This window comes from Dipodomys merriami, unplaced genomic scaffold (assembly GCF_024711535.1).
Source record: "Dipodomys merriami isolate MVZ:Mamm:240054 unplaced genomic scaffold, mDipMer1.0.p SCAF_2785, whole genome shotgun sequence".
Lineage (NCBI taxonomy): Eukaryota > Metazoa > Chordata > Mammalia > Rodentia > Heteromyidae > Dipodomys > Dipodomys merriami.
In genome coordinates this window covers 3,083-29,523 of record NW_027204254.1, presented here as the reverse complement: position 1 = coordinate 29,523, position 26,441 = coordinate 3,083, and the positions used below count along the sequence as shown (strand labels likewise).

The 26,441-nt window shown below is 42.2% G+C and overlaps 1 protein-coding gene across 7 annotated transcripts; it reads left to right on the top strand.

Annotated features, from left to right (window-relative positions):
* Nucleotides 1-282: 282 nt before the first annotated feature.
* Nucleotides 283-24,628, top strand: LOC138837897 (endogenous retrovirus group K member 18 Env polyprotein-like). 7 transcript variants are annotated; one of them, XM_070036922.1, is made up of 8 exons: nt 283-388; nt 705-816; nt 3,737-3,814; nt 4,079-4,182; nt 11,975-12,060; nt 17,817-17,901; nt 21,368-21,588; nt 22,675-24,628. In XM_070036922.1, the coding sequence occupies exons 6-8, from the start codon at nt 17,834-17,836 to the stop codon at nt 22,968-22,970; spliced, it is 585 nt and encodes a 194-aa protein (XP_069893023.1). In that variant the 5' UTR covers nt 283-388; nt 705-816; nt 3,737-3,814; nt 4,079-4,182; nt 11,975-12,060; nt 17,817-17,833; the 3' UTR covers nt 22,971-24,628. The 7 variants fall into 7 exon arrangements, 4 of the variants coding, with proteins under 4 accessions (XP_069893023.1, XP_069893024.1, XP_069893025.1 ...); XM_070036923.1 differs by lacking the exons at nt 705-816; nt 4,079-4,182; XM_070036924.1 differs by lacking the exons at nt 283-388; nt 705-816; nt 3,737-3,814; nt 4,079-4,182 and adding an exon at nt 10,838-11,075.
* The last annotated feature ends 1,813 nt before the right edge of the window (nt 24,629-26,441 follow it).

Sequence of the window (26,441 nt, the reverse complement as noted above, 5' to 3'; positions counted from 1 at the left end):
CTTAACTTAGGAAACACATAAAGCCATTGTGATGTGTTTAGATGGTTGCATTCTTTCTAATTACTCCTCAATATGACAGTTGTGTTATTTATAAACTTTTTTCTGCAATTAACTGCATTTGTTCATGTAATCAGCATCTGTTTGGTGTAGGAATGGGAATCTTGAACTTTAAATACCATTCAGAGGACTCTGAGGGATTTTCTAAACAGTTGGATTTTTGTCTAATATGTTCACCAGAAATGACTCTGAAAAGAGACTCCTGCCCAACTCCTATCACTCTTTGCCAGCCCTCCTCAGTGATATTTGTTGAGAATTCAGCAGTGATGTTGGCATTTAATGATATCTCAATGAAGTACTGAAAAAATGGAAGTAGCTGACGGGGATAAAGGTAGGAACCTGCTGTTGTGGTAGTGTTGGTCATCTTTTTCTATCAGCATTCTTGGTCCTTGCCATCCCTTTGCCTAAGAATATGTCTTCCGATTTTGGGAGAGTCCTGCCTTTCTCCAAAGTCCCTCCAATGCCCACACTTTATTCCTTTATTTATTTATTTTGTTATTGTTGTTTTTGGTGCCAGGACCACAGCTTGAACTCAGCTGATGTCTTACTAATCTGAACCACGACACCAGTCTGTCTTTTTCTTGCTAAGTGGAGATAGATCTAAACAGAATTTTCTGCCTGGCTGGCTTTAAACGTCCATTCTCCAGGTCTCAGCCTCCTGAGTAGCTGATTATTGTCGTGAGCCACCAGCACCATCCTACATACTTTCGATGCAACTTCTCCTCATCTCAATGCCAGTCACCAAATGCAAAGCCTCAGGCAAGTACTCTACCATGGAGTTACATCCCTAGCCTAATACTGGGCCACACTCCTGCCCAATATATACTTAATTCTGTGGAAAGTATTTGGTAGTGATCTTCCACCATTGTTTTCCTTTGTTATGATGGTACTGGGGTTTGAGCTCAGCTCACTCAAACTTAGTAAGCAGACACTCTACCACTGAGCCATGCCTTGGGCCCTGCTTTCCCTTGACTGTTTTCAGGGAGAGTATGGTTTCCTGCCTGGATGCATGCCTGAACTACAATTACCGATTTCAGTCTTCCTGTCATTGTTAGGATCACAGACACTTGCCACTGTGTCCAGCCTCTCTGTTGAGATGGAATCTCCTAAAATTTTCTGCCCAGGCTGGGCTGGAACTGAGATCCTCTTAATTTTGGACTCTCACATTAGTGTAGGAGGATGAGCACATATTAATGTAACAGACTATGGCTGAGAAGGGATCTCACAAACTGTGCTGCCAAGGCTGACCTCAAATTATAATCCTCCATTCTCAACTTCCCAAATACCTAGGTTTACAGGCATGAGCCACAGCAGTGACCTGCCTCATTTTGTTCTCAACACTTACCAAAAAAAAGTTATTAACACTCAAACATAATACATTGTATATCTGAACATTGTAAATTAAATGTATATATTGGAATATTATTTACATTCTAAGTATACACTAAATAATTTTTTAGAACAGAATGAGATAAATATAAATGAAAAAAATTCTGCATGCTATTGGATCATTTTGTCAATATTTTGTGATATAGGTATGTCATTATGTTTTTAGATTAATTTCTTGCACCCAGTAGGATTTAGTTGGATGACAACCTACGAGTCAGGTTTTAGATTTTTATTCATATTAGGATATAGTTAAATGTTGCTTAAATGAGTTACGTTGGTAAGGATGGTATTAATGAGATCACCTTCACAATCCATCTTATACTTGGGATTGCTAAGTCATTTTAATTCTTTCTCTTAAATGCCAAGGGAGAGGCACAAATGAGCTATGATACATTCTTCCCACCAATCCCAGGAAATTTGGGGGACAATGGTCAGATAAAGCAGTAACAATTTGCCCTTTAAGCTATAGACTGATGATTAAGAAATATATAGATTCTAAAGGTTAAAACCTTTGGCTGGTCTCAAAGTGAGTGAATGGATAGGATTTAGGTGTGTAAAGAGAGAAGGAATATTTCCTGACAGTATGTTTGGCTGTCTTGATTATAGTTTGCTCTTGACTTACCCATATGTTTGCATGTTTCTTCAGTGAGGTGTTCTGTTTTCCCATCATCAAGATAGCATTTTCCTTAGCACCCTTCCAACATTAATCCTTTCTCCCGCTGATTTAAACATCATCTTGCTCACTTGGATCATGGATTATTCCCTCAATTTTACTTCCTTTTTTGTTCCTAGATTAGTGCTGATCAGTTCTCTACTCAGCCATTAAAATGATCTTCCTTTGATTTAAATTTGATCTTACTTGTCTCTGTTCTAAAAATCATTCAGTGGTTCCTCATCTCTTCGTTAGAAACTTTGAAATCTTACTAGGATGTAAAGGCCTAGTCTTTGCTGGATCCTACTTTGTCGCTTTTTTCCTTTGTTTACATTAAATGCTGTGATTATACTAAACTTCCTGCTATGCTTTCACCCCCTAATCTTGGCACTCATTTTCTCTGCCTGAAACTCTTCCCAAAACTTGAATTCCATTTTTTAAATTCTTTTTCTTTTCTTTTTTTTCTGGTCCTGGGGCTTGAACTCAGGGCCTGGGTTCTGTCCCTGAGCCTCTTTGTGTTGAAGGCTAGTGCTCTACCATTTGTGCCACAGGGTCACTTCTGTCTCTTTCTGTTTGTGTGGTACTGAGGAATCAAACCCAGGGCTTCATGCATGCTAGGCAAACACTCTACTACTAAGCCACATTCCCAGCCCTGAATTCCATTTACTTTATACAATATCTGCTTCATACTCTCCATTCATTCTTCTGTAATGTGACGCAAAGAGCATTGAGAGTGGAGGCCAAGGTTTAACTCCTAACCTTTGCTAAGAAATCTTGTGGAAATTCTTGACCTCTTCCAGCCTTCATTATCTTTATTGCCAAAGTGTGATAATGCCCACCTCTCTTATAAGCCCATTAAGAACATCTATCGACATACTATGCACAAAAAAATTCTATAAGCATGTCACCCAAAGATGTTTGGGGTGGCAACGTGGGTGATGACAACAAGAATGATCCACCCAAGGAAGCATTTAGCTTCACTGCTCAGGTGACCTTTCTGAACCATCCAGGCCAAATCAGTGCTAACTATGCCTCTGTCCTGGATTGTCATTCAGCGTAAATTGCTTGCAAGTTTACTGACTGGAAAGAGAAACTTGAACAGAGATCTTGTAAGAAGTTGGAAGCTAGTCCTAAATTCCTGAAGTCTAGTGATGCTGTCATGGTTCATATGGTTCCAGCAAGCCTTGTGTATGTGGAGAGCTTCTCTGACTATCCTCCTTTGGGTCATCTTGCTGTTTGTGATAGGAGACAGTTGCTGTGTGTGGCATCAAAGATGTGGACAAGAAGTCTGCAGGAGCTGGCAAGGCCACAAAGTCTGCCCAGAAATCTCAGAAGGCCGAGTGATTATTATTATCCCTAACGCCTGTAGCTTCAGCTTAACCAGTGGTGGAAGAAAAGTCTCAGAAATGTTTGTCTTAATTGGACATTTAAGTTTAATAGTGAAAGAATGGATAATGATAACAATGCATCATAAAAACTTGAGAAGGAAAGGAAAAAATTCTATAAGCACTCATATTCCATGCTCATTAAATTGTTATGCATACTTCTGCTGCCTTCACTCCTCTTCCTTCTCACCTTTCTTGTGATCCTCAGCAGTTTTTCTGGAATGTTTTTCATGTAAAACTTTGTTTTTTTCAGGGGATGAAGATTTTTCTGAAGAGATAACAGAGATGTTTTTCCCAACACATCTCCTGCAAACCAGACAAACTGGCCAGGGTAAGTTATTACTTCTTGGTGATTGTGATTCATTTATTTGTGACACTTCAGTGAATAAAAACTGAGATAGTAACCATTTACAATATGGAAGTAAGAGCAAAAGCCTTTCTCTTTGTTGATGACTTGTGAGCTATGTTCATATCCAAGGTCAGAGTGGGCAGAGAGGTTCTATATCCAGAGAAATATTTAATACAACATATATTCCATTGCCTGCTCATGCACAGGACATGGGATGCTTTTTCCTTTTATACCTATCTTTCCCAGGCTCAGGAGACATTCTGTAAACCAGTAAGCCCCAGGCACACAATGCTCTCTGGACAGAGGGAACTGATATAATCAAGATGTCCTGTGTGCTCCTAAGTCCTAGGGTAAGGACCCTAATAACTGATCTTTTTGGTTGTTGTTGTTATTAGAAAATAAATTTTGTTATGGAATGTCTTGGGTAGAAGAAAGACATTCCTCAAGCAACAAAGTAGCAGAAAGTTCCAGGCCTGCCTGTGCTAGCAGGGTTTGACCTCAAAAAGAAAAAAAAAACATAAAGAAATACATGTTTAAAATCTACTGAATGTAAGAAAGAAAGAGTACGGTTTCCTGTGAGTATATAATGTCAGAGAGTTTCCTGGAAACAGTAGCCTCTAAAATGGGATGATTGTTTTTCTTTATAGGGAAATAGTAATAACATTTATTATTATAACCACAATTCAGTGACATTCAGTACATTTCCAGTATTGTAGAACCATCACCTTTATCTTATCCCAAACATATCCATCACCCTTGACAAAAATTTTGGACCATTAAACCATTCATGCCTCTTGCCTTCCCTCAACCCACAGTAGCCCTGAGTTATTTTCTGTGTCTGTGAACCTTCTTACTCTTGGTACTTTATTGTTGTAGTCTGAATGTTTGGATTTCCATAATTTTTCATATGTTAACACTTGATCTTTTATTCTTATCCCCTAATGTTTGCTTTCTCCATGAAACCCTCTCAGAACACTCTTCGGGAACTCATCTTCTGCAGTTCAAGTGCATCTCTTCACTATTCAATCTAGTATTGTTTAAAAATGGTCAAATTTAAGAAAAGTCATAAAAAGAATATAAACAGTATTTATGTGCTTTTTATGAAAATTCACTATAGTTAACATTTTCCTTCATTCGCTTAATCACTTATTTGTGTGTATGTTCTCTTTGTGGACATACATTTGAGATTAACTTGTATATATCATAGTCCTCTATTCCTACATATTTTAATCTTGCTCTCCTCAGGATAAAAATGTCCCATTATTACATAGCCACAGTAGTTACCGGCTTCAGTAAATTAATCACAATGCCATACTTTGCTTAATCTTTGTCTATATTTCAGTCTTGACAATTGGCTCAATTCTGTCCCTGTCATTTTTTTCTCCAGTACTAATACCAGTACATGATCATGAATTATATATAGTTGTGTATACTTGATCTCCTATAGTCTATAATAATTCTCTGCTTTTCCTTTATAACATTACTATTTTTAACAACACAAGCACCTGCTTCCATTTAGTAGCTAGGATGAGAGGTATGAGTGACTGCTGACTAGCAAATGTAGAGTTCTTGAGGGTTAAATTGTGTTATTTGTTTTTGTTTTTGTTTTTGTTTTTTACAAACTATGAGGCTCATTGTAAAAAATGCTCAGTGTTGTTGACCCCATATAAACTAGCTTATTATCCCAAATATACATGTAGATGTTCAATAAGCAGATATGTCTCTATATTTTTATTCTAGGTAATTTGCTAGGTGCTAGGGAAGTAATGATGAGAATGACATAGAAAAATCACAAGAATAAAAGAAATCATGTTAATAAATATTTTTGAGGTCAATAATTCTCAATGTGGTCCCTATGTGGCAATTCTCGGAAGGCAGTTTTCAAATAATTGAAATTTTTGGCATAGAGATACAGGGTATAGCAGGGGCATTGGCCTGGTTGTCTGCAAACTAAGGGTGTAGGGAAAAGTGCACTGGAGCATGTGGTTCTGGGAATAATTTTTTAATATTTTTGTTTACATTTTTTACCTTTTTTTCTCCAGGCTAGCAGGCTTCATACCTTGAGCCACAGCTTAATTACTCACTTTCTTTTTTCTTTGTTCATTTTTGCTGACCTTGGGGCTTGAACTCTTCTGCCTGGGCCCTGTCCCTGAGCTTCTTTTGCTCAAGGCTAACACTCTACCACTTCAGCCACAGCACCACTTCCAGCTTTTTCTGAGTAGTCTATTATGTTTCTCGGACTTTCCTTCCTTGCATCAAACTGTGATCCACAGAACTCAGCCTCCTGAGTATGAGTAGCTAGGATTACTGGTGTGACCCTTTGGCACCTGGCTAGGTTTTTCTTATGTTTTGGTTCTGGACCTAGGGCTTGAACACAGGGCCTGGTCAGTGTTGTTTAGTTTTTGTTTTTGATTTAAAGCTGATAGTCTATTTGAGCCAAAGATCACTTTCTGCCTTTTTGTTGTTGTTTTTATTCTTTGTGTTAATCCCAGGGCTTCAAAGTGGCCTGGCCAGTCTCCAGTGTCCATGCTTTCTCCCCCTCCGCCCCCCTCCCCCCAAGTTAGCAGGCACTACATCTTTAGCCAGTGCACAACTCTTCCTTTTTATTTTTGGTGGTTGTTTTTATTTCTTTGTATTTGGCTTTTATTTATTTATTTATTTTGGCTGGTCACGGGGCTTGAACTCTGGGCCTGGGTGCTATCCCTCAGCACTTCAGCTCCTGGTCCTCTACCATTTGAGCCACAACACCACTTCCAGCTTTTTTTTCTGCTTATGTGATGTTGAGAAGTCGAACCAGGGCCTCATGCATCCAAAGCAAGCAAGCACTCTACCACTGAGCCACCTTCCCAGCCCTGGTTTTCATTTTTTTATGGTGATACTAGGGCTTGACCTGCCAGTCTTCTTGAGGTGTTGGGCTTTTTCCCCCCTCTGGGATGGAAGTTTTACAATTTGAGCCATAGCTCATCTTTTTTTTTTTTTGTTAATATTGTAAGGTCTGCTCCTGGATGGCGAGCAGACTCCACACTCCTCACAGCAAAGTCTCCACCCAGTAACTGCGTTACCTAGGCAACTGGGACACCTGGAAGAAGTCACATTTGCATCCACTGAGGTCATATCTGAATTTGATGTGTCCACACCTTTCTCTGCCCGTACCCTAGATAAGGCCTAGCCCAGGCCCAGACTCTCTCTGCTCTCTCTGCTCTTTTCTAGCTCTTTCCTCTCTCTTTCCTCTCTTTCCCAGCTCTCTCTCATTCCAAGGCCTTTCCCAGCCATGTGGAGTGCCAACCTTGCCTGGTCCCAGCAGGTCTACTGAATAAAACTACCCCTTACCTGAATAGCATGTGCATGGTGCTGTTCTTACTCGGCTATCTCTTTTTTTCATACCTAACAAATATGAGATAAGTGTTCTATGGCTCTAACTACTCAACAGGCTGAGATCTGAGGACCTCAGTTGGAAGCCAGCCCAGACAGAAAAGTCCTTGTGAGACTCTTATGTCCAATTAACCACTCAAAACCCAGAAGTGGCGCTATGGCACAAATGGTAGAGCACAAGGCTTGAGTACAAGAGGCTCAGGGACAGCACACAAGTCCTGAGTTCAAGCCCCACAACTGTCAAAAAAGACAGAAAGGAAAAAAGAACTACAGGAAGCCAAGATGACTATCCAGACAGCTTGGTATTGGCATAAGAACAGATATCAGGACCAATGGAATAGAATTGAAATCCCAGAAATGAACCTACAGACCTATAGCCATCTAATCTTCGATAAGGGAGCTAAAACAATAGAATGGAAGAACGACAGCCTCTTCAGTAAATGGTGCTGGTAAAATTGGTTAACTACTTGTAGAAAACTAAAGCTAGATCCTTATATATCACCTTGCACCAGAATCAACTCCAAATGGATCAAAGACCTCGAAGTCAAAGCAGACACTTTGAAAACATTACAGGATGGAATAGGAGAAACCCTAGGTCTCCTCGGCTCAGGCCGAAATTTTCTGAATAGAGACCCGGAAACACAAAAAATCAAAGAAAGGTGGGACAAATGGGATTGCATGAAGTTGCAGATCTTTTGCATGGCAAAGGACATAGCTAGCAAGATCAATAGAAAGCCCACTAATTGGGAGAAGATCTTCACTAGCCATACAACAGACAAGGGTCTCATATCTAAAATATACTTAGAACTCAAAAAATTAAATCCCCCAACAACAAATCTGCAAAGAAAAAACTGCCCAATAAACAAGTAGGCTAAAGACTTAAAGAGAAACTTCTCTGAAGAAGAAAGAAGGATGGCCAATAGACACATGAAGAAATGCTCAGCCTCTCTAGCCATAAAAGAAATGCAAATCAAAACAACATTGAGATATCACCTCACTCCAGTTAGAATGGCAAAAATCAAGAACTCTAACAACAACAGATGCTGGAGGGGATGTGGACAGAAGGGAACCTTACTTCATTGTTGGTGGGAATGTAAACTTGTTCAACCACTTTGGAAAGCACTTTGGAGGTTCCTCAAAAGACTTCACATAGAGCTCCCCTATGACCCAGCAATCCCATTTTTGGGCATTTACCCAAATGTTTACAAACAAGACCACACTAACGCCAACAGCACAACTATGTTTATTGCAGCATTATTTACCATAGCTAAGATATGGAACCAACCCAGATGCCCCTCAGTAAATGAATGGATCAAGAAAATGTGGTATATATACACAATGGAATTCTATGCCTCCATCAGAAAGATGACATTGCCCCATTTGTTAGGAAATGGAAAAACGTGGAAAACATTATATTAAGTGAAATAAGCCAGGCCAAAAGAAACATAGGTGCCATGGTTTCCATTATTTGCAATATCTAGTATATGTATGAGTCAAGCAGAAAAGGTCAGATAATGTGATGTTATGAAAATGAATCCTTAGATATGTATTTTAATGTTTTTTTTCCTTTCATGCATTTGTTTCTAACGCATTTATAAGATTATCTCTTTGTAGCTTTGTATGTCCCTCCCCCACAGTATAACCCTGCTTTCACTATATTTGATGTCATTATAACTTGTGTAGGAGATGGGGAAAAACAAGTCGTTTAAGGATATAGGTAGACCTGTTGCAACAATGAGAAGTACAAGTTGTCATGTCGAAAACGAGTTTTTCAATGTTGGTGGGGGGGAAAGCCGGGAGGATTGGGTGGGCGGTTGGGTGGGGAGGCTGGGAAGGGATGTGTAGTGTAAACAAAGGAGGAGGCTGCAATGCTTGATAAGAAATGTACGCATTAACCTGCCCATGTAATTGTAAAACCGCTGTACAGTGTGTTCACAAAAAAAAAATAAATAAAATAAAATAAAGAAAGAAAGAAAAAAAAAAGAAAGTTGAGAGCCAAGGTTCAAAGCCATCCTAGGCATGAAAATCAATGAGACGTTTTTCACCAATTAACCAGCAACAGGTAGGAAGCAGTAGAGCTCTAGCCTTGAGTAAAACTCAAGTTTTAGCCCAGGAGTAGCATAAATGAAAAGAATTCTCATTTACTTTCCTGCCCAGGCTGGATTCAAACCACAAATGCTCAGATTTCAGCTATTTGAGGAGGTAGGATTATAGGTGTGAACCATATTTTTAAAATCTTAAATTGGCTCTAATATTTTTGTCCTTCTTTTCACTTAATTTATTATTCTTTTTCTCTTTTTCGTAAGTTTGGGTCATCTAGCTTATTATTAGGGCTGGCCACTCTTTCTGAGGTTTTTGTTTTGAAGGTTTTTTTTTTGTGGATTTTTGTCCCAACCTGCAGGACGTCAACGAGGGCGATGAACCTAAACGAGAGGAATGAAGGGACAAGAGACATGAAGAATGACAGCAAGACAGGGATTCTGATCAAGCTGCAAATTTTTATTTTTCACACTGGGGTATTTATATGCTTGGAATAAGGAAGCTTTTAAATTGGCCATTAAGGAAGCTTTTTCATTGGCCATAGCAGCTGCAGGATGTTTGCATAGGGCAGGGTGAAAGGGTGGTCATTAGCAGCTGCAGGATATTTGCATAAGGCAGGATGAAAGCGTCGGATTTCTGAGAGTGGTTCTGTAAACTCAGCCACAAGGTGTTCTGGTGAGATAGTCAAGCCTATCTTCATGTTGAGAGACTCCTTTTGGCTCCCAACAGATTTTTTTTTTTTTTTTTGAGCTTGTTATAGTACTTGAACTCCAGGCCTGGTCATTATTCCTAATTTTTTCTCAAGACTAGTAGGCTTCCCACCTCAAGACAGTTCAAATTGTGGCTCTTTATGTATTTTTCTTTCTTTCTGCATTTATTTTAGGTGATGCTCTTATGGCTTGTACTCAGGACTTGGGCATTTTTGCAGAGTTTTTGTTGTTGCTGTATTTTTTTTTTTCTTCATTGCTGGTCCTAGGGCTTGAACATAGGGCCTTAACTTTTGCTAGTCATAAAATCAGGGCAGAGCCACTGTGTCTGAGGTTTTTCCCTTTTCTTTCTCAAGACTAGCAGTCTCTATGGCTTGAGCCACAGATAAAGTTCTGGCTTTATTTATTTATTTATTTTCATTTTTGTTGCTAGGGCTTCAACTCATGACATGGCCACTCTCCTGAGGCTTGAAGTCAGGGCAGGGCCACTGTGAATGAAGAATTTTTTGTATTGTTTGTTCTCAAGGCTAGCATACTTTAACAGCTTGAGCAACAGCTGCATGAATGGCTTTGTTTATGTAATGTTCTCTACCACCCCCACCAGGCAAAAGTTGTAAAGTTCATTTTTTGAAATAATTTCTTATACATCTCATTGTTGCAATCGGTCTAGCTGTATCCCTATTTAAACAATTTGTTTTTTCCCTTCACCTTCACAAATTACGCCAACATCAAATACAGTGAAAATGGGATCAAATACAGTGAAAATGGGGGAGTTATTTATTTATTTGGTTCTGGTCCTAGGGCTGGAACACAGGGAGTGGTGACTGTTCCTAAACCTGAAATCAGGGCAAGGTCACTGTGCTGGAGTCTCTCCCATGTCCTAAAACTTAAGCCACATTTCAACATCTGGCTTTGTAAAACAAATTTGGTGATTCATAAGGGATAAGTTTCTTATGGAGGAGCTGGGAAGTGGCTCAGTGGTAAAGTGCTTGCCTTGAGCTGAAGAGCTAAGGGACACCATCCAGAGCTGGAGTTCAGGCCCCACAACCCATAAAACAGAAAAAAGAAAAGAAAAAAAAAGCTGAGTGCCAGTGGCTTACGCCTGTAAGCCACTACTCAGGAGGGTGAGATCTGAGGATTGCAGTTCAAAGCCAGACTGGGAAGGAAAGTCCATGAGACAATTATCTCCACTAAATCACCAGAAAACCAGAAGTGGCCCTGTGGCTCAAGTGGTAGAGCACTAGCCTTGAGCTGAAGAGCTTAGGGACAGTGTGCAGGCCGAGTTCAAGCCCCATGACCAACCCCAAAAAAAGAAAGATTCTCATGGGAAGACAGGGACATTAGCCAGGCTCTAAAATCAGAGGATGGTGGTTCAAAGCCAGCCAGGGCAGGAAAGTTGTTGAGACTCTCATCTCCAATTAATCACCAAGAGCTTGGAAGTAGAATAGTTCTAGTCTTGTGCAAAACAGCACAAGTTCAGGCCCCAGGACTAGCACACATAAAACCAAGTGTCATGGAGCTTCCTGCCCAGGTTGATTATGAACCACAATCCTAAAATTTCAGCTTCCACAGTAGCTAGGATTATAGGCATGAGCCACTACTTAAAAATATTTCATTGACTTCGCTCTTCTTCTTTTGCCTTCTTATTATATTGTTCATTTCGTGTGTGTGTGTGTGTGTGTGTGTGTGTGTGTGTGTGTGTGTGTGTGTGTCCGTCCTGGTGCTGGTTGTAGACCTTGAACTCTGGAGCCTAGCCACAGTCTCTGAATTTGTTTTTCTTTTATTTTTAATGCTGTTTCTAGGCTTTGTATTCAGGGCCTAGTCCCTGTCCCTGAGTCATTCTTTTGTTGCTGGTGGTGGTGGTCCTAGGGCTTGAACATAGGGCCTGGTCACTTCCTGGGTTTGAAACCAGGGCAGGGCCACTGTGTATGAGGGATTTTGTTGTTCATTTTCCCTCAAAGCAAGCAGTCTCTGTGGCTTGAGCCACACAGATCAACTTCTGGCTTCTTTTACTTTTTGGCAGTTCATGGAAGATAAAAAATCTCATAGAAGATAAGAGTACTGTATCAGCACCTGAAATCTGAGGATTGGGGTTGAAAGCCCAGGCAGGTAAGTCCATAAAACTTATCTCCATTTCATCCCCCAAAGAAAGGAAGTGGTAGAATGCTACCTTTAAGAAAAAAAAAATTCTATTTCAACCCCTGGGTTCAAGACCCACACCTGATACATACTCACAAATTCCTAAGGGACTTTTCTGCCTCAGTTGCCTTGGAACCCAGATCTTCAAGTTCTGTCTTTTGTGTAGCTTGAGCTCCAGGTGTAAACCACCAATTCTCTTGGCTTTTGTGCTCATCTTCCACTCTGATTTTTATTTGTGTATTTGTATTTAATTGATTACTTAGTAGTAGTCCTACCCTATGTATCTGGGCCTGGTCACTGTTATTTTGCTTTTTCATTCAAGGCTGTTGCTTTACCACTTGAACCACAGCTCTACTTCTGGCATTTTTGCTGGTTAGTTGGAGATCAGAGCCTCATGGAATTTCCTGCCCAGGTGGGCTTTTAACCACCATCCTGAGATTTCATGCTCCTAACTGGCATTACATGTCAGCCACCAAAAAGTGCCTGGCTCACTCAATTTTAATATTTTTTTGTTTGGTCATGGGGCTTGAACTCTGGGCCTGGGTGCTATCCTCAGCTCTTCAGCTCAAGGCTAGTGCTCTACCACTTGAGCCACAGTGCCACTTCCGGCTTTTTTCTTTTTTGATATAAGGTGCTGAGGAATCAAACCCAGGGCCTCATGCATGCAAGGCAAGAGCTCTACCACTGAGCCACCTTCCCAGCCCTCAATTTTAATATTCTTAATAGGCTCTTACAGTCTTTTTATTCACATGATGATGATGATGATGATGATGATGATGATGATGATGATGATGATGATGATGATCATGATGATCATGATGTGCTGGTCATAGGTTTGAAATCAGGGCATGGGTGCTGTCCATTATCTTCCAGTTGAGCCTCAGCTCAAGTCCTGGACTTTTCTTTATTCCTTTTTGCTTCTTTCTTGGTGGTTAATTTGAGAGAATTGTCTCATAAAAAATCTTGGCACTACTCAGGAGGTTGAAATCTGAGGATTGTGGTTTCAAGCCAGTCCTGACAAGAAAATCCAAAACACCCTTTTCTTTTTCTTTTTGTTGTTGTTGTTGTAATGACAAAGGTGAGGTGCAGTGGATTTGCAGTTTCATTAACAGGTAAAAAGGATGTTTGTTTTTGAGCAATAGCCTCCCAAAGTACACTGCCTCCTGACTAGGGATGGTCCACTGATGGTTAGAATGACTTGTCTTCCTTCTATGACCCTATTACCCTGGTAACCGATTGTTTACAAAGATGTGATCCTGACTCCTTAGCAACATGAGAAGGGATAATATCATTCCTAGGTTGGGATGAAAACCAAGTGGATCCCCCCATTTGGTGTGCTGCCTCGCTCTGGGGGGCCAGGATGATAGTGCACCCTTCTGTGAAGAAGGAAAATGACTTGAACAATTCTGTACTCTTTGTTCATTTCTGACAGATGAGGGCTGTAGATATATTCATGGACTCATCTAGGGACAAGCAGGGAATTTTCTAGGATCTCCATTGTGTCTAGGAAGGAAGGGCCTCAGGTTTTGCTGCAGAGAGATGCATCCTACAGTGCGGTTGCAGCAGCCCTGGCTTGCTCCAATGCCAGTGATTTCCCAGATCAGCAATATACCTGGACCCAGGAAATGGCACCTTGTGCAGATGAAATAACTCTCAGGACATCTGTCCTGATGACCACGGAAGCCTATGCCAGTGCAAGCGACGGTGACACAATGCTGCTCATGTGGCTAGGAGTATGGAAGTGGCACTGGTGTGGATTAGAGGTGTTGGGTAGCACACGTGGTGGATGCTTTCTGCTCTGCCCACCACATGACTAAAGGCAATGCTGGATTCTCTCTGAATTTAACTGGGGTCTGGGGGACTGTGGATTTTCTGGGATGCCAAAGCCCCCAGGGGGACATAGGTTGAGCTGGACTAGGTGAAAGGGAGTGAAGGAAACCTCCAGAAAAAAGGAAGTCTTGATTCTCTTTAAAAGTTCCTTTAATGCTTAAATTTTAATCAAAATGGGAAATAAATGGAAAAAGTGATTCTAGATCTCAGTTTCCTGAATATGTGTGACACTAGTACCCAGCTCACTCTTTTGTATCTATTGAGTTTATTAGGTTCTAGACACTGTAGCAAGGAAAAAAAGAAAAGCTTTGTTTTGAAGGTCTATGCCTTTGTGTGTGGGGTTGGGGGAGGGTAGAGAATGTATACACATAAATATGTTTAAATATATGATGGAAAAAATATATTGAGTGATGTGCTAGGGAGGAATGCTAGCAATTTGCAGTGATGTATGAGTTCAGAAAAGCCTCATATGGTAAATGACTTAGAAGAGATCAAGGCAACTCATCCAGGCCCCAGAATCAGGTAGATTCATGAGCTCGAAGTATGAGCACCTACACCTGGGCCCCCTCCCATTTCTGGAGTTCCCTCCATACAGCTGACCCCTCCCTCTCTCTGCCCAGACCCACCTGGACTCCCATCTACCTCACTTCCTTTTCCCTCAGATCCTCATGCTACCAGGATAGTGATGGAGGTCATGTGCTCCCTCTTGGGGGAAATATGGGTCCTCTAAAAAACCTTGTAATAATCTTTCTCCTTTGCCTTCCTGCTTCTGCATGGTCCCCTTGCATGGATTTTTTCTAATCCTCTTACATTGGTCGCCCCTGTGGGGATGGGCTCCCCAGTGGGTTTGATCCTCCCTCCACTTCGGAAGGAGGTTCAACCAGCTTCCCTGGGACCCATCCTGAGATCCTATATGCCAGTCACCAGAGGATCACAAAGGTAACTTTCTCCTGACTGAGCGCTCTACCAGCCTATCCAACACTGCTAATTAAATCCCACTCCAGGGTAAGTGACCAGTTTATCTGAGGTCTGGGTTTCTGATTCTGATATCTCAGTGGTAAGGCCACCTGGGCCTCTGTGACTTACCGAGCCCCCCTTCCCCTCATCAGAGCCAAACCTTAGCCAAGTGCCAGGGGCCTACCTTGGCCCAAGGAACCCTCCTCCATGGCCCAAGGAATGCAAATGGACAAACATGAAGACATTCTCCACTGGCAAGGCCACCACCCCCTTTAGGAGCCAACCTGTACTGTGGAGAACACTCTAATATAGACCCGTGGAATCAGGTCCCTTACCATGGGTAGGACACTAAATTTCTTTACATTAAGGTCACCTGGGCCTTGGAGGGCTGCTGAGCCCTTCAATCAAATTTTGCCCCAAATTTAAAACTCCACTTCTGTGAGTGCTTGGGCAGATAGCTCTGGCTCTCTCTCTCTCCCTCTCTCCCTCTCTCCCTCTTCCTCTTTCCCTCTCCCTCTTTCCCTCTCCCTTGTAACTGAAGGTAAAAGTATGGATGAGTTTAAGTTTAAACTCCTCCTCTGTGCCTTTGCAGTTTCCCCTCCTCTGCAGTCTCCCCTGTGAGGCCCTCCCCTCTTTTGCGGCCTCCCCCACAAGGCACTCTCACTTCTGTGGCCTCCCCACAATGCACTCTCACTTCTGCGGCCTCCCAGTGAGGTACACCCCTTTTTGCAGCCTCTTCTGTGAGGCCCCCTCCCCTGAAGGACTTCATCTGTGAGGTCCCCACTGCTCTGCGGGACCCCTCCTCTGCCTTTGTAGTGGGGGTGGAAGCTGAAGCCCCAGTTTTGCCAGAAACAATGCATAAAGCATAAAGTGACTCCATTTAGGGTAGCATCTCTTACTCTTTTCCATGGTTTTCCATGGTCAGGACTGACTTTGTCCTGGCCATTGTCTCAACATCCATTCCTGGGATAGCTTGTCCCGGTTGGCATTTACAGTTTGGACTCAAGGCCTGGGCACTGTCCCTGAGTCCTTCTGTTCCAGGCTAATGCTCTACTACTTAGAGTCACAATGCCACTTTCAGCCTTTGGCTGGATAGTCCTGGTTCTGTGCTGATTAGTAGGGAGATGGAGTTTTAGAAGGATTTTTTTTTGTGTGCCCAGGATGGCTTTGAACTTTCTTACAAAAGCTCTTTTTATTTCCAGTTAAAGCAACAAGGAGATCAATGAAATGGAGGTTACCTATAACTTGTTCACAATTGACTAACAATTACTTGTCAGAGATTTTTAAAAGAAAGCCCAGTAGATGCTTTTAACCTGAGACTGATTGGCACTCTATGACCCACTGCCTCTGGGTAGCCTGCTTAAAGTGGCTTATAGACAACATTTAACCTATAACAAATGTACAGGCCTTTTCTTGGGCTACAGCAGCATAGCCTGTTTAACACCCTGGTTTATAAAAGCATTTTCTGTCTGGCAGAGGAATGCCTACCTATGTAGGCCTTTAGACAGATCTCAATAGGAACATAATCTCAGCTCTACAAGCTTTTCAACAGATGAATTTAACCAGCTCAAAAGTTACTGCCAATTAGGACTTTGAGGAGATACAGGGGTTTTGGGATTTACATTCTACAATCTTAGCTTTTATTACCCACTATCACAGATCTCTGGAAAGTTTTGCCCAGTTAGACCAACATGGGTGATAGGCATGTTTACAAACTTATCTTTCTATGACCTTCTGGCTTGATCAATTTTTTGGAGGACCAAGCTCAAGTAACTCAGGACCTGATACCACTTTTGTCATCCAAACATTTGTTTGTAATTGCCTCTGGATGTTTTAACATTGTCAGGGTCCCTGGAGTGCCTTTCTTATGTTGGGATAAATACATCTTTGGCACTTTCCTTGGTCAGTCGCTGGACTTGAACTCAGGGTTTGAGTGCTGTCCCTCAGCTCTCCAGCTCAGGACTAGCACTTGGCCACTTTAAACTCCAAAACAACTCAGCTTTGAGCACTCTGTTGGCAGATTAGAGATGACAATCTCACAGGGACTTTAGTCTGCCTGTGCCTGGACTGGCTTCAAACTGCAGATCAATGAGTTTTTTTTTTTTTTTTTTTTTACAAACAGTCACTTTTACTCCAATTAAAAGCAACAAAGATGGTCATTGGAAGTAGTTTTTTTTTTTTTTTTTTTTTTGTCGGTCATGGGGCTTGAACTCTGGGCCTGGGCGCTGTCCCTCAGCTCTTCAGCTCAAGGCGAGCGCTCTACCACTTGAGCTACAGAGCCACTTCCGGTTTTCTGGTGGTTTATTGGAGATAGGAGTCTCACGGTCTTTCCTGCCCGGGCTGGCTTTGAACCGTGATCCTCAGATCTCAGCCTCCTGAGTAGCTAGGATTACAGGCGTGAGCCACCAGCGCCCGGCTGGAAGTAGTTTTATAAGCATGGTTTTACTTATTAAATTACATTTGACAAACTTGTCCTATCTTTTACTGTGGGCCTTCCGGCAACTGTTACAAAAAATTTTAGGGGCAAACTAGAATAATCCTATTTCTTTTTACTTTGAAATAAACCTTTAGGAAAATTTTATCTTTTAAACTTGTCTGGGAGGCCAGCCACTCCCCACAACTTCTCAAATTTTTGCAAGGGGGATGTCATTTTAAATCCTTTTTGTAAAGTTATTTTAATTTGCATTTAAATGCATCATTGAAACACTGGGCTGTATATTCTTTGCCTGTAGGCTGTCCTGTGGGCAGTGAATAGAAAGAGTGGCCATATTTTTTTTCTGCAGTCTTTGTTACCTTTAGGAATTTACCTCCAATTGTAAAATAGTATAGAAATCAATTTCTATCCTTTGCTCATACACCCCGTATGGTCTAACTTCTGGCGATGAACATTTACAGAACCAAATATCTAATGTGTCTTGTGTTTTACCCTTAATTAACAGGCTTTTGGTCATGTGAGATGAAGCAAGGCCAGAGTCTGAGAGAGACTGTGGCATCTCCCAACATGTATGGACTGTTGCACCTCCTGTTGGTAACCTGCAATATTTCTACATATACTGGTTAGAGACCTGGTTTACACTGGCTTTTGCAGGCTGGTGCCACTGGTTTAGGCAGCTGTGACTGGGCATAGTCACTCTGGTCCCTTGATCTTAATTGAAGTTGATCGGCACACAGGGGAGAAAACAGAGAATGAAACCCTTAGCTTTAGTTTACTAGCCATGGTCAGTGAACAATAGTTAACTCTTAGCATAAATGGACATAGGAATGACATAATTCACAGCAAACTTAGTTACCAATTTCATTTACTTTGTAAAGGACATTGTCTTTTTTAAGTCCTTTTCCAAGGTCTTTTAAAACTGCCTGTTTTTTCTTTGGCTTAGTCAGGTCACAAAGTTTTAAAGCAATTTAGATTAATTCACAGCTTCCATTGACAAAGATTTTTAGTAGGCAGAGTAACCTTGAAACCATAATCACTTACATATAGTCAAATAAGACACAGACAGACATGTTTGTGCACAGATTATAGAGCGTGCTTAGATTTTAAAATAGACTTTTAAAGTTTTGAAATTTTAGTGGAACTAATTTTCTAATTATGATGGAACCATGTGGTCATTTTAAAATACAAAACTTTGCCAACAAGAAACCTAGTGAACAGGAGGCAATAGGAACATACACTTGGCCTAGCATAATGGCACCACAGGACAGGGGAGGAGGAAGGGGTAGTACTAAGCTGAAGTACCAAGATGCCAATTTGGCACATCCACCACTTGCTCAATGCTAGAGAGAAGATTAATACACTTTTGGTAATATCCAAACTTGTTGGCCTTTATTTCAGGGAGTTTAGACTTAAACTCACCCATTTTCTATCTAATGAGTAGAAACAAGCAATTACTGGTTACATTCTTCCAGGGCTTAACCAAAGCGTTTAGCATATGAAATACTTGTGAAAGAGGTTACAAGCAGGTAATTTTGGCAAGAGGCAAAGTTTAAGGGGAGGGAGAGAGAGAGAGAGAGAGAGAGCTACTTGCTCAAGCACTCTCAGAAGTGGAGTTTTAAATGTGGGGCCAAATTTAATGATGGGGACTCAACAGCCCTCCAAGGCCAGGTGGCCTTAATGTAAAGAAATTTAGTGTCCTTCCCATGGTAAGTGACCTGAAGCCATGTGCCTAGAGTAGAGTGTCCTCTGCAGTGCAGGTTGGCTCCTAAATAGGTGGTGGCCCCACCAGTGGAGACTGTCCTTATGTTGGTCCAAGGTGGGTCCTTGGGCCATGGTAGGCCTCTAGTGGCTAATTCCAGCACTTGGCCAAGTTTTTGGTCAGATGGTGAGGGTGGGGCTCAGTTAGCCCAGAAAGGCTCAGGTGGCCTTACCACTGATATTGGAATCAGAAACCCTGACCTCAGACAAACTTGTCACTTACCCTGGAGTGGGAATTAATTAGTGGGGCTGGATGGGCTGGTAGAGCACTCAGTCAGGAGAAAGTTACCTTGATGGTCCTCTGGTGACTGGAGTGAAGGATCTCAGAATAGGTCCCAGGGCAGCTGTTTGAACTCCCTTCTGAAGTGCAGGGGGAGCAAATGCACTGGGGAACCTATCCCAGTATGGAGCCACCAGTGAAAGAGGATCAGACACATCCATCCTATGGGACCATGCAGAGGCAGGCAGGCAAAGGAGAAAGATTATTACAAGGTTTATTAGAGGAGCCATATTTCCCCCAAGAGGGAGCACATGACCTCCATCATCATCCTGGTAGCAGAAGTATCTGAGAGAAAAGGAAGTGAGGTAGATGGGAGTTCAGGTGGGTCTGGGTGGAGAGAGGGAGAGACCAGTTGTATGGAGGGAACTCCAGAAATGGGAGGGGGCCCAGATGAGGGTGGAGCTGAGGACCAAAGGTGAGCGATCTACAAACTGCAGTTCAAAGCCAGTCCAGGCAGAGAAAGATTATCATCTCTAACTAGCCAGCAGAGTGCCAAAAAAGCGGGCAGAGTTGCTTTGGAGTCCGAAGTGGCAAAGTGCAATCCTTGCACTGGAGAGCTGAAAAACAGCACTCAGGCACTAAGTTCAAGTCCAGTGACCAAGGGAAATGTCAAGGTTGCGTTTACCCTAACATAGAAAGAGGCACTCCTGGGACTTTGGCAATAATGTTTGGCTCTTCTAAAATTGATCAGAGCTGGAGGTCATGGCAAGCTACTTTATAAGCATGCATAACTGGGCAAGAACTTGTCAACCATTTGTAATAGTTGGCTGTAAAAGGCTGAGGTTGTGAATTGTGGGGAATAGCTTAAATCCAAACTGCTCTGTATGTGCTTAAAACCCTAATTGGCAGTAAATTCTGGGCTGACACTAAACAAATAAATTTGTTTAAGAATAAAATATGAAATTGTTAGGACCAGATCAAAAGTAAAGAGATAGGGTATTAATCAGAACAAGGAAGGAGAAAATTCAAATTTAACTGAGACAAATAAGTCCCAGGTAAGCAGAGAAACATTGGTATAAACACCAAAATAAAACAAAATTGTGGTCTGATAATTACTAAAAAGATCATTTATATCAGGATTTAGACCAAATGTTAAATTTTCAAAGATAAGGGCTTAAGTAGAGAGTTAAGCACCAGGAGCTACACTAAACATCTGTATTCCAAAGGATGGCCTGCCTGTCCCACCTAGGCTATTTGAGGAGCTAAACAATGCTTTCGCCCATTTGGGGAGGTAATGTTTTCCTAGGATTTCAAGGTAAGACTTGTCCCACCTCCAGGCCTTGAAGCTGGGTGCAATGCCCCCATCTCCAGCCTAGATACCAGGATGTCTACAGGCAGTTGTGTGGACTCAACCACCCTATTTGCCTTGATGCAATTTGTAATCACTAACTGTTAGGTCTGCTTTTATAACTTGTTTGTCAATTACAAAACTGCCACTGAACACCTACAAGTGGAACTTCTTATGGAGCTTACCTTTAAACATCCTAGACTATTTAAATCTTTTACAAACCAAAGTACTAAACAGGCTATGCTGCTATAGCCGCCCCCCAAAGGGTCCATACAGTTATGAAAAGTTAAAAAATTATGCCTAAACTCTAGTTTGGAATAAAATGTAATTAGTAAAAAGTTGTCACCTTGACAAACTACCCCACACCATATTCTAAAAGCCAGTGTACAATCAGAAAAATATTAGGGGAGTTTACTAAAGTTAGTCCCTAGGTAAAACTTCTTTAATGAACCTGTGTAGACTAATGCCAACTGTTTACACACCCATAAAACATTTAAGCTTCAATTATTAAAAAAACAAAAAAGGGGAATCCCCAAGGGAACTTTTGCCTTAACCTTATTTACTCTAAATTTTTAAAATTTCACTCAAAGTGATCCTTTCACTAAAGCTGAAAAGCATTTTATCCCTCTAGCACCACCTCACTATCTATTCCCATATGGTTTAAAAAATTTAATCAATGAAGAATAAGACTAATGCCCCATAAGTGAAAATAGCGTTTCTATCATTCCAGATGGATCTACTGGCAACATCTGGGTCCCTTTTTGACTCATCCGACCTCCAGAGAAGCAAAAACAACACAACACAACCCTGAGGAAGAACATCTAGTACGCAGATTTGCAGACCTAAGGTTGAAGTCTGGAGGAAGCCATCATCCTTATCTTAAGAAAACCAGCTTGACCCCAGCAACATGGGGTCAGAATAAGGTGTTGACACAAGACCGAAGCCACCCTGGTCAGTACAAAAACCCCTAGAATACCTGAATATCTGTTTTGGCCATGATTGCACTGCTTGTGAATACTTCTGCAGTGAGTAGTGAACATGCATATTGGGCCTATGTCACTCACCGACCATTGTTAAAATTAGTGGATTAGCTAGACCAAGGTCCGGTGGCGTATACAAATGACAGCATGTATTTTCCTCCACCATGGGATCATGCAGACCCTACTCATCCAGGTGAGGAAGGCATACCTTATATTATTTCCTTAGGATTTGAGTCTTTACCACTGTGTTTAGGGACATCACCTTGCTTACCAACCAGAAGACAGGTATGGGCATACATCTTGCCTGATGATAAAATCAACAATCATATGGGGCTATTCAGCACAATTTCCTTAAATTTTATTGGTAAGGATCATTCTTATACAAATAAGACTGGGCGACCACCTAACCTAGTATGCCAGGACATTAATTATTGAATTTTGTTTATGTTTCTATTCAGTGGTCTCAGTGTCAAAACCCTAGAGGAAAGATTATACAGCATAATGATAACATCTCATTTATAGATTGAGGTCCTCATGGATGTTTCATTGCCAATTATTCTGAAAAGCATGTTGGTGATTGGTATACTAATAATTCTTCTGATGGTGACGTCTATACAATGGAGTTATAAATCATGTAGAACCCATTGGCTTGCTCACCTGACATGATGGAGGCCTTGTGCCTCGTAGGCCACATATAAACTTCAGGGGACACTTAGGGCCTGAGCAGTGGCATTTATAAAACTTGCCACCCAATTTTATACAACTCAGAATTGGATTGGTCACTTTACTAGGGCCCATGAGGCAAATTATACATTTTACAGGAACCATTCTTTTACTGTACAGGGTTGTATTAAACTTTCCTATGTCCTAGCCCACAGGGACAGTGTCAATCAATGAGAACCCACGCAGCCTGGACTCTTTACATGCTTAAATCATACTATTTCTTTTAATATGCCTTCTCAGTCTCTCCTGATATTAAGATCTCGCTTAGGGGTCTGGGTGCCTGTTAACCTCACCCGACCTTGGCAGGAGAGCCCCACTGTTGGTTTGTTGACAGGAGTCTTCCAGCAACTGCTGAAGAGAACTAGGAGATTCCTGGGTCTGAGTGTAGCTGTGATCCTTGAAATGACTGCTATCACCATGACTGCTGCGACTGCCGGAGTGGCCCTGCATTCCTCCATCCAAACCAAGGACTTTGTAGAGAAGTGGCTGGACTGTCACCAGCTATGGACTCATCAGCACAATATTAAACAGGACATTGATTCCCGTCTGAACACCCTGCAACACACGGTGCAGTGGATGGGAGACCAGATAATTGATCTGCAGAAACAGCTAACCTTCAAGTGTGATTAGAGCTCAATAAACTGTGCATCACTCCTACTTGATTCAACACTTCTAACATTACTTGGCAGGGACTTCACTACCACCTGCCAGTCTTGCAAGGAAATTTGACTTGGGACATCCACTAGTTACAGCAGGAAGTCATTGAGACTTTCTTGGCACAACTCCCTGGGGTGGGATATGAAGGTCTGGCTGAGGGAATTGCATCTGTGCTAAACCAATTGGACCCTCGAACCTGGTGGCACAGTTTTACCCATAGTGTTTCTACAGGATTGATTGCATTATGTCTTGTCAAGATATTGCTGTCTACATTCCAAAATAGTTTCTGCAAATCCCTTCTGCAAAGGATCTCTTGCTTACGGTTGTACTTAAAAAACAAAAAAGGGGGGAGATGTCAGAGGCATCAACCGGCATAACCCCATCTGTTGCTGTTTCCACAACGGGATCTGGGAACACGATGTGTGGTATAGGCAAGAAGGGACTACACCATGTGGGTATAGACAAAATTTATTGGAACATCACATGCTTATATACAGCACACAAGCAGGAGAAGTAAATCTTCAGTCAGGGGCAGAGAGTTAAACAGTTTTATGGGAGCACAGACAATGAGAGTTTAAACAGAAAAAGCTAATCCTTGTCAACAAATGTGGAGCAGTTCCACTAAACAAGGTTGTAAAAGTAGGTAAAGCACAGGTGATTTACACATGGGGGGGGGGTCTCCAGGCATTGTTCTACGTGGTTAAGTAGATGAAGCACGAATGGTACTTTGAGCAAACCATTACCTGAGTCTTGCACCGGGGCAGAACCTTTGCCCAGCATGGAGGAAAGGGTGTCCCTTCCTCCCCGAGAAGAATTGGTAGTGGTCCTGTGGCTCAGGTGGTAGGGCACTTGCTTTCAGCTGAAGAGCTGAGGGACAGCGTCCAGGCCCAGAGTTCAAGCCCCACAACCAACAAAAATAAATAAATTGGAAGGAAGGGATGCATGTCTGTATCCACCCTCAGGGCACACAGGTGCTCAAATGGGGTTTTGCAGGCCTATGCCTCCAACACCCATATGAACCCCTCTCCTTCTGCTCCCACTCCAGCTCCCAGATCTTAGGCAGATTGGGTGGAAGGGGGCTGTGTCAGTCCTGGAGTTTTTCTCCACCTCTGGCTGTGCCTGAGCAGCTGCAGGAGCCCTGGCCCATGCTGCACGAGGCAGCAACAACTGCTGCAGTCGCTGCTGCAAGTTTGGCCATTTGGCTCCACTCCTGCCTGGTTGCCCTGACACTGGAGGAGTCTCGCTGGCTCCTTTGCTGTTTCACACTGCACCTCCAGCCTAGGGATGAGCCCAGGAAGCTCGGCGCTGGAGCCTTTGAGGCCTGAGGTCAGCCACTGGAGGGATTTGGAGGGGCTGCCCTGCCTGCAGGGTCTGGCCTGAGGAGCCTGTGCCCCAGTCATGGCTGCTTGCTGCTCAGAAGAAGCGGCGGTGGAGCTGGCCTGTAGCCGGCTTGCTTGCTCCCTCCGAGGCTCTTACAGTTGTGTTACTGGCAGAACAATATCCCAACTGCTCTAGTACTATTTTATTGTATTTTAAAAATAAAAGACTTCATGGGCCCCATAAGTGCTTTATGAAATATGACTGGCAGCCGCTATTTAAATAAATGTGAGAATTCAGGAGTTTTTCTTTTATCTTCCTAAGTGATTTTTTTTGTCTGTCTTGGGACTTGAACTCTTGGCCGGGGTACTGCTGTCCCTTAGCTCTTCAGCTAAAGGCTAGCACTCTACCACTTGAGCCACAGGACCACTTAGGTTTTCTGGTGGTTTATTGGAGATAAGAGTCTCATGGTCTTTCCTGCACTGGTTGGATTTGAATCTCGATCCTCAGATCTCAGCTTCCTGAGTGGCTAGGATTACAGGCAGGAGCCACTTGTGCCCAGCTCTAAGTGATCATTTTAAAGGCTAAGCATAATAGATCACTCCTGTAGTACCATCTACTTGGGAGGCATAGATTGAGAGGATTGCAATCCAAGATCAACCCAGGCAAAAAGTGAGATCTGATCACAATCATCAAGCTGGGCTGATTCCAATAATCTCAGCTAGATGGGAGGCTGGTCCTGGGATGGGAAGAAAACAGGATGCCCTAACTTAAAAACTAAAGTACAAAAAGGCCGTAGTGTGGATTAAGAGTTAAACACCTGCCTAAGCATGAAATCCTTTGTATAAACCCTAGTACTGAGAAAAGGAGGGAGGGAGGAAAGCAGGAAGGGATATAGGGGAGGGAGAGAGATGTTATTTCATTAATTTTACATTTTTCCTAACACCATTCATTTTGAGTTTCTTTTGCTCAAGACTAGCACTCTGCCACTCAAGCCTCAGTACCACTTCCAGCCTTTCTCTTTATGTGGTACTGAGGAACCAAACCCAGGACTTCATGTATGTGCTAGGCCAGCACTCTATTACTAAGCCACATTCCCAGTCCTTCTTTTATTTTGTAAGATGAGCTTTGGTTTTGTGTTCTTCTCTTGGCATGGAACTTAGGCTAGTCTCAACCTAACTTCTGACTCAGCCTCCTAAATTCAGAGATTGCAAACATAGATCACCATACTCAGCTCAGGATTCCTTTGAGAGAATCATCTTTTCAGAGACAGAGTTATTCTGTCTTCCTTGGATTGGATGGCCTTTTGCTTTTGGCATTGTGTTAATCCCATTTCTTGTCTTGATATATTTCTCCTTCTAGATCAATAGAAAATTTTCAGCTTCCCAACTTGAAGCCTATTGGTCTCATCCAATAATATCACAAAATTGGTGAATACCATTACCTGGCATCATGGGCATGCCAGCCAGCTAAAACTCAGCTATCAGATGGGCTTGGGCTTCAACAATGCAGGCATTTCTCTGCATAATCTGAAAACTGTCATAGATAATGTTGGTTTATTCCATCCTGTTTTCAGCTGCTTGCCATTCTGAGCTTTGTATGTTTTTGCTTTCTTTTATTTATTTATTTATTTATTTTTGAGTCATAGGCCTTGATCTCTGGGCTTGGCTTGGGTGATGTCCCTGAGCTTTTCAACTCAAGGCTAGCACTCTACGACTTGAGCCACAGAGCCACTTCTGGTTTTCTGGTGGTTTATTGGAGATAGGAGTCTCACGGACTTTCCTCCCTGGGCTGGCTTTGAACCACGATCCTCAGATCTCAGACTTCTAAGTAGCTAGGATTACAGGTGTGAGCCACCTGTACCCGGCCCTGACTGAATCTTGAAAAGAGAAGACAGGAATAGGTCAAGAGACACACATTATCAAAATGGGGATGGGAGGGATCGAGAGTCCTGACTGAGCAGTGGATCCATATAAAGTCTGATCAGACTTACTCCAAACATGAAGGAACATCTTCAGTCTGGATGTTGGATGCCTCTAAACATTGTCAGGGACATGAAAGGAGCAGGGTTGGGTTGAAGGTTTAGGGAGCACTGTGGGATGAAGTGTCATTAAAAACTCAGCTCTG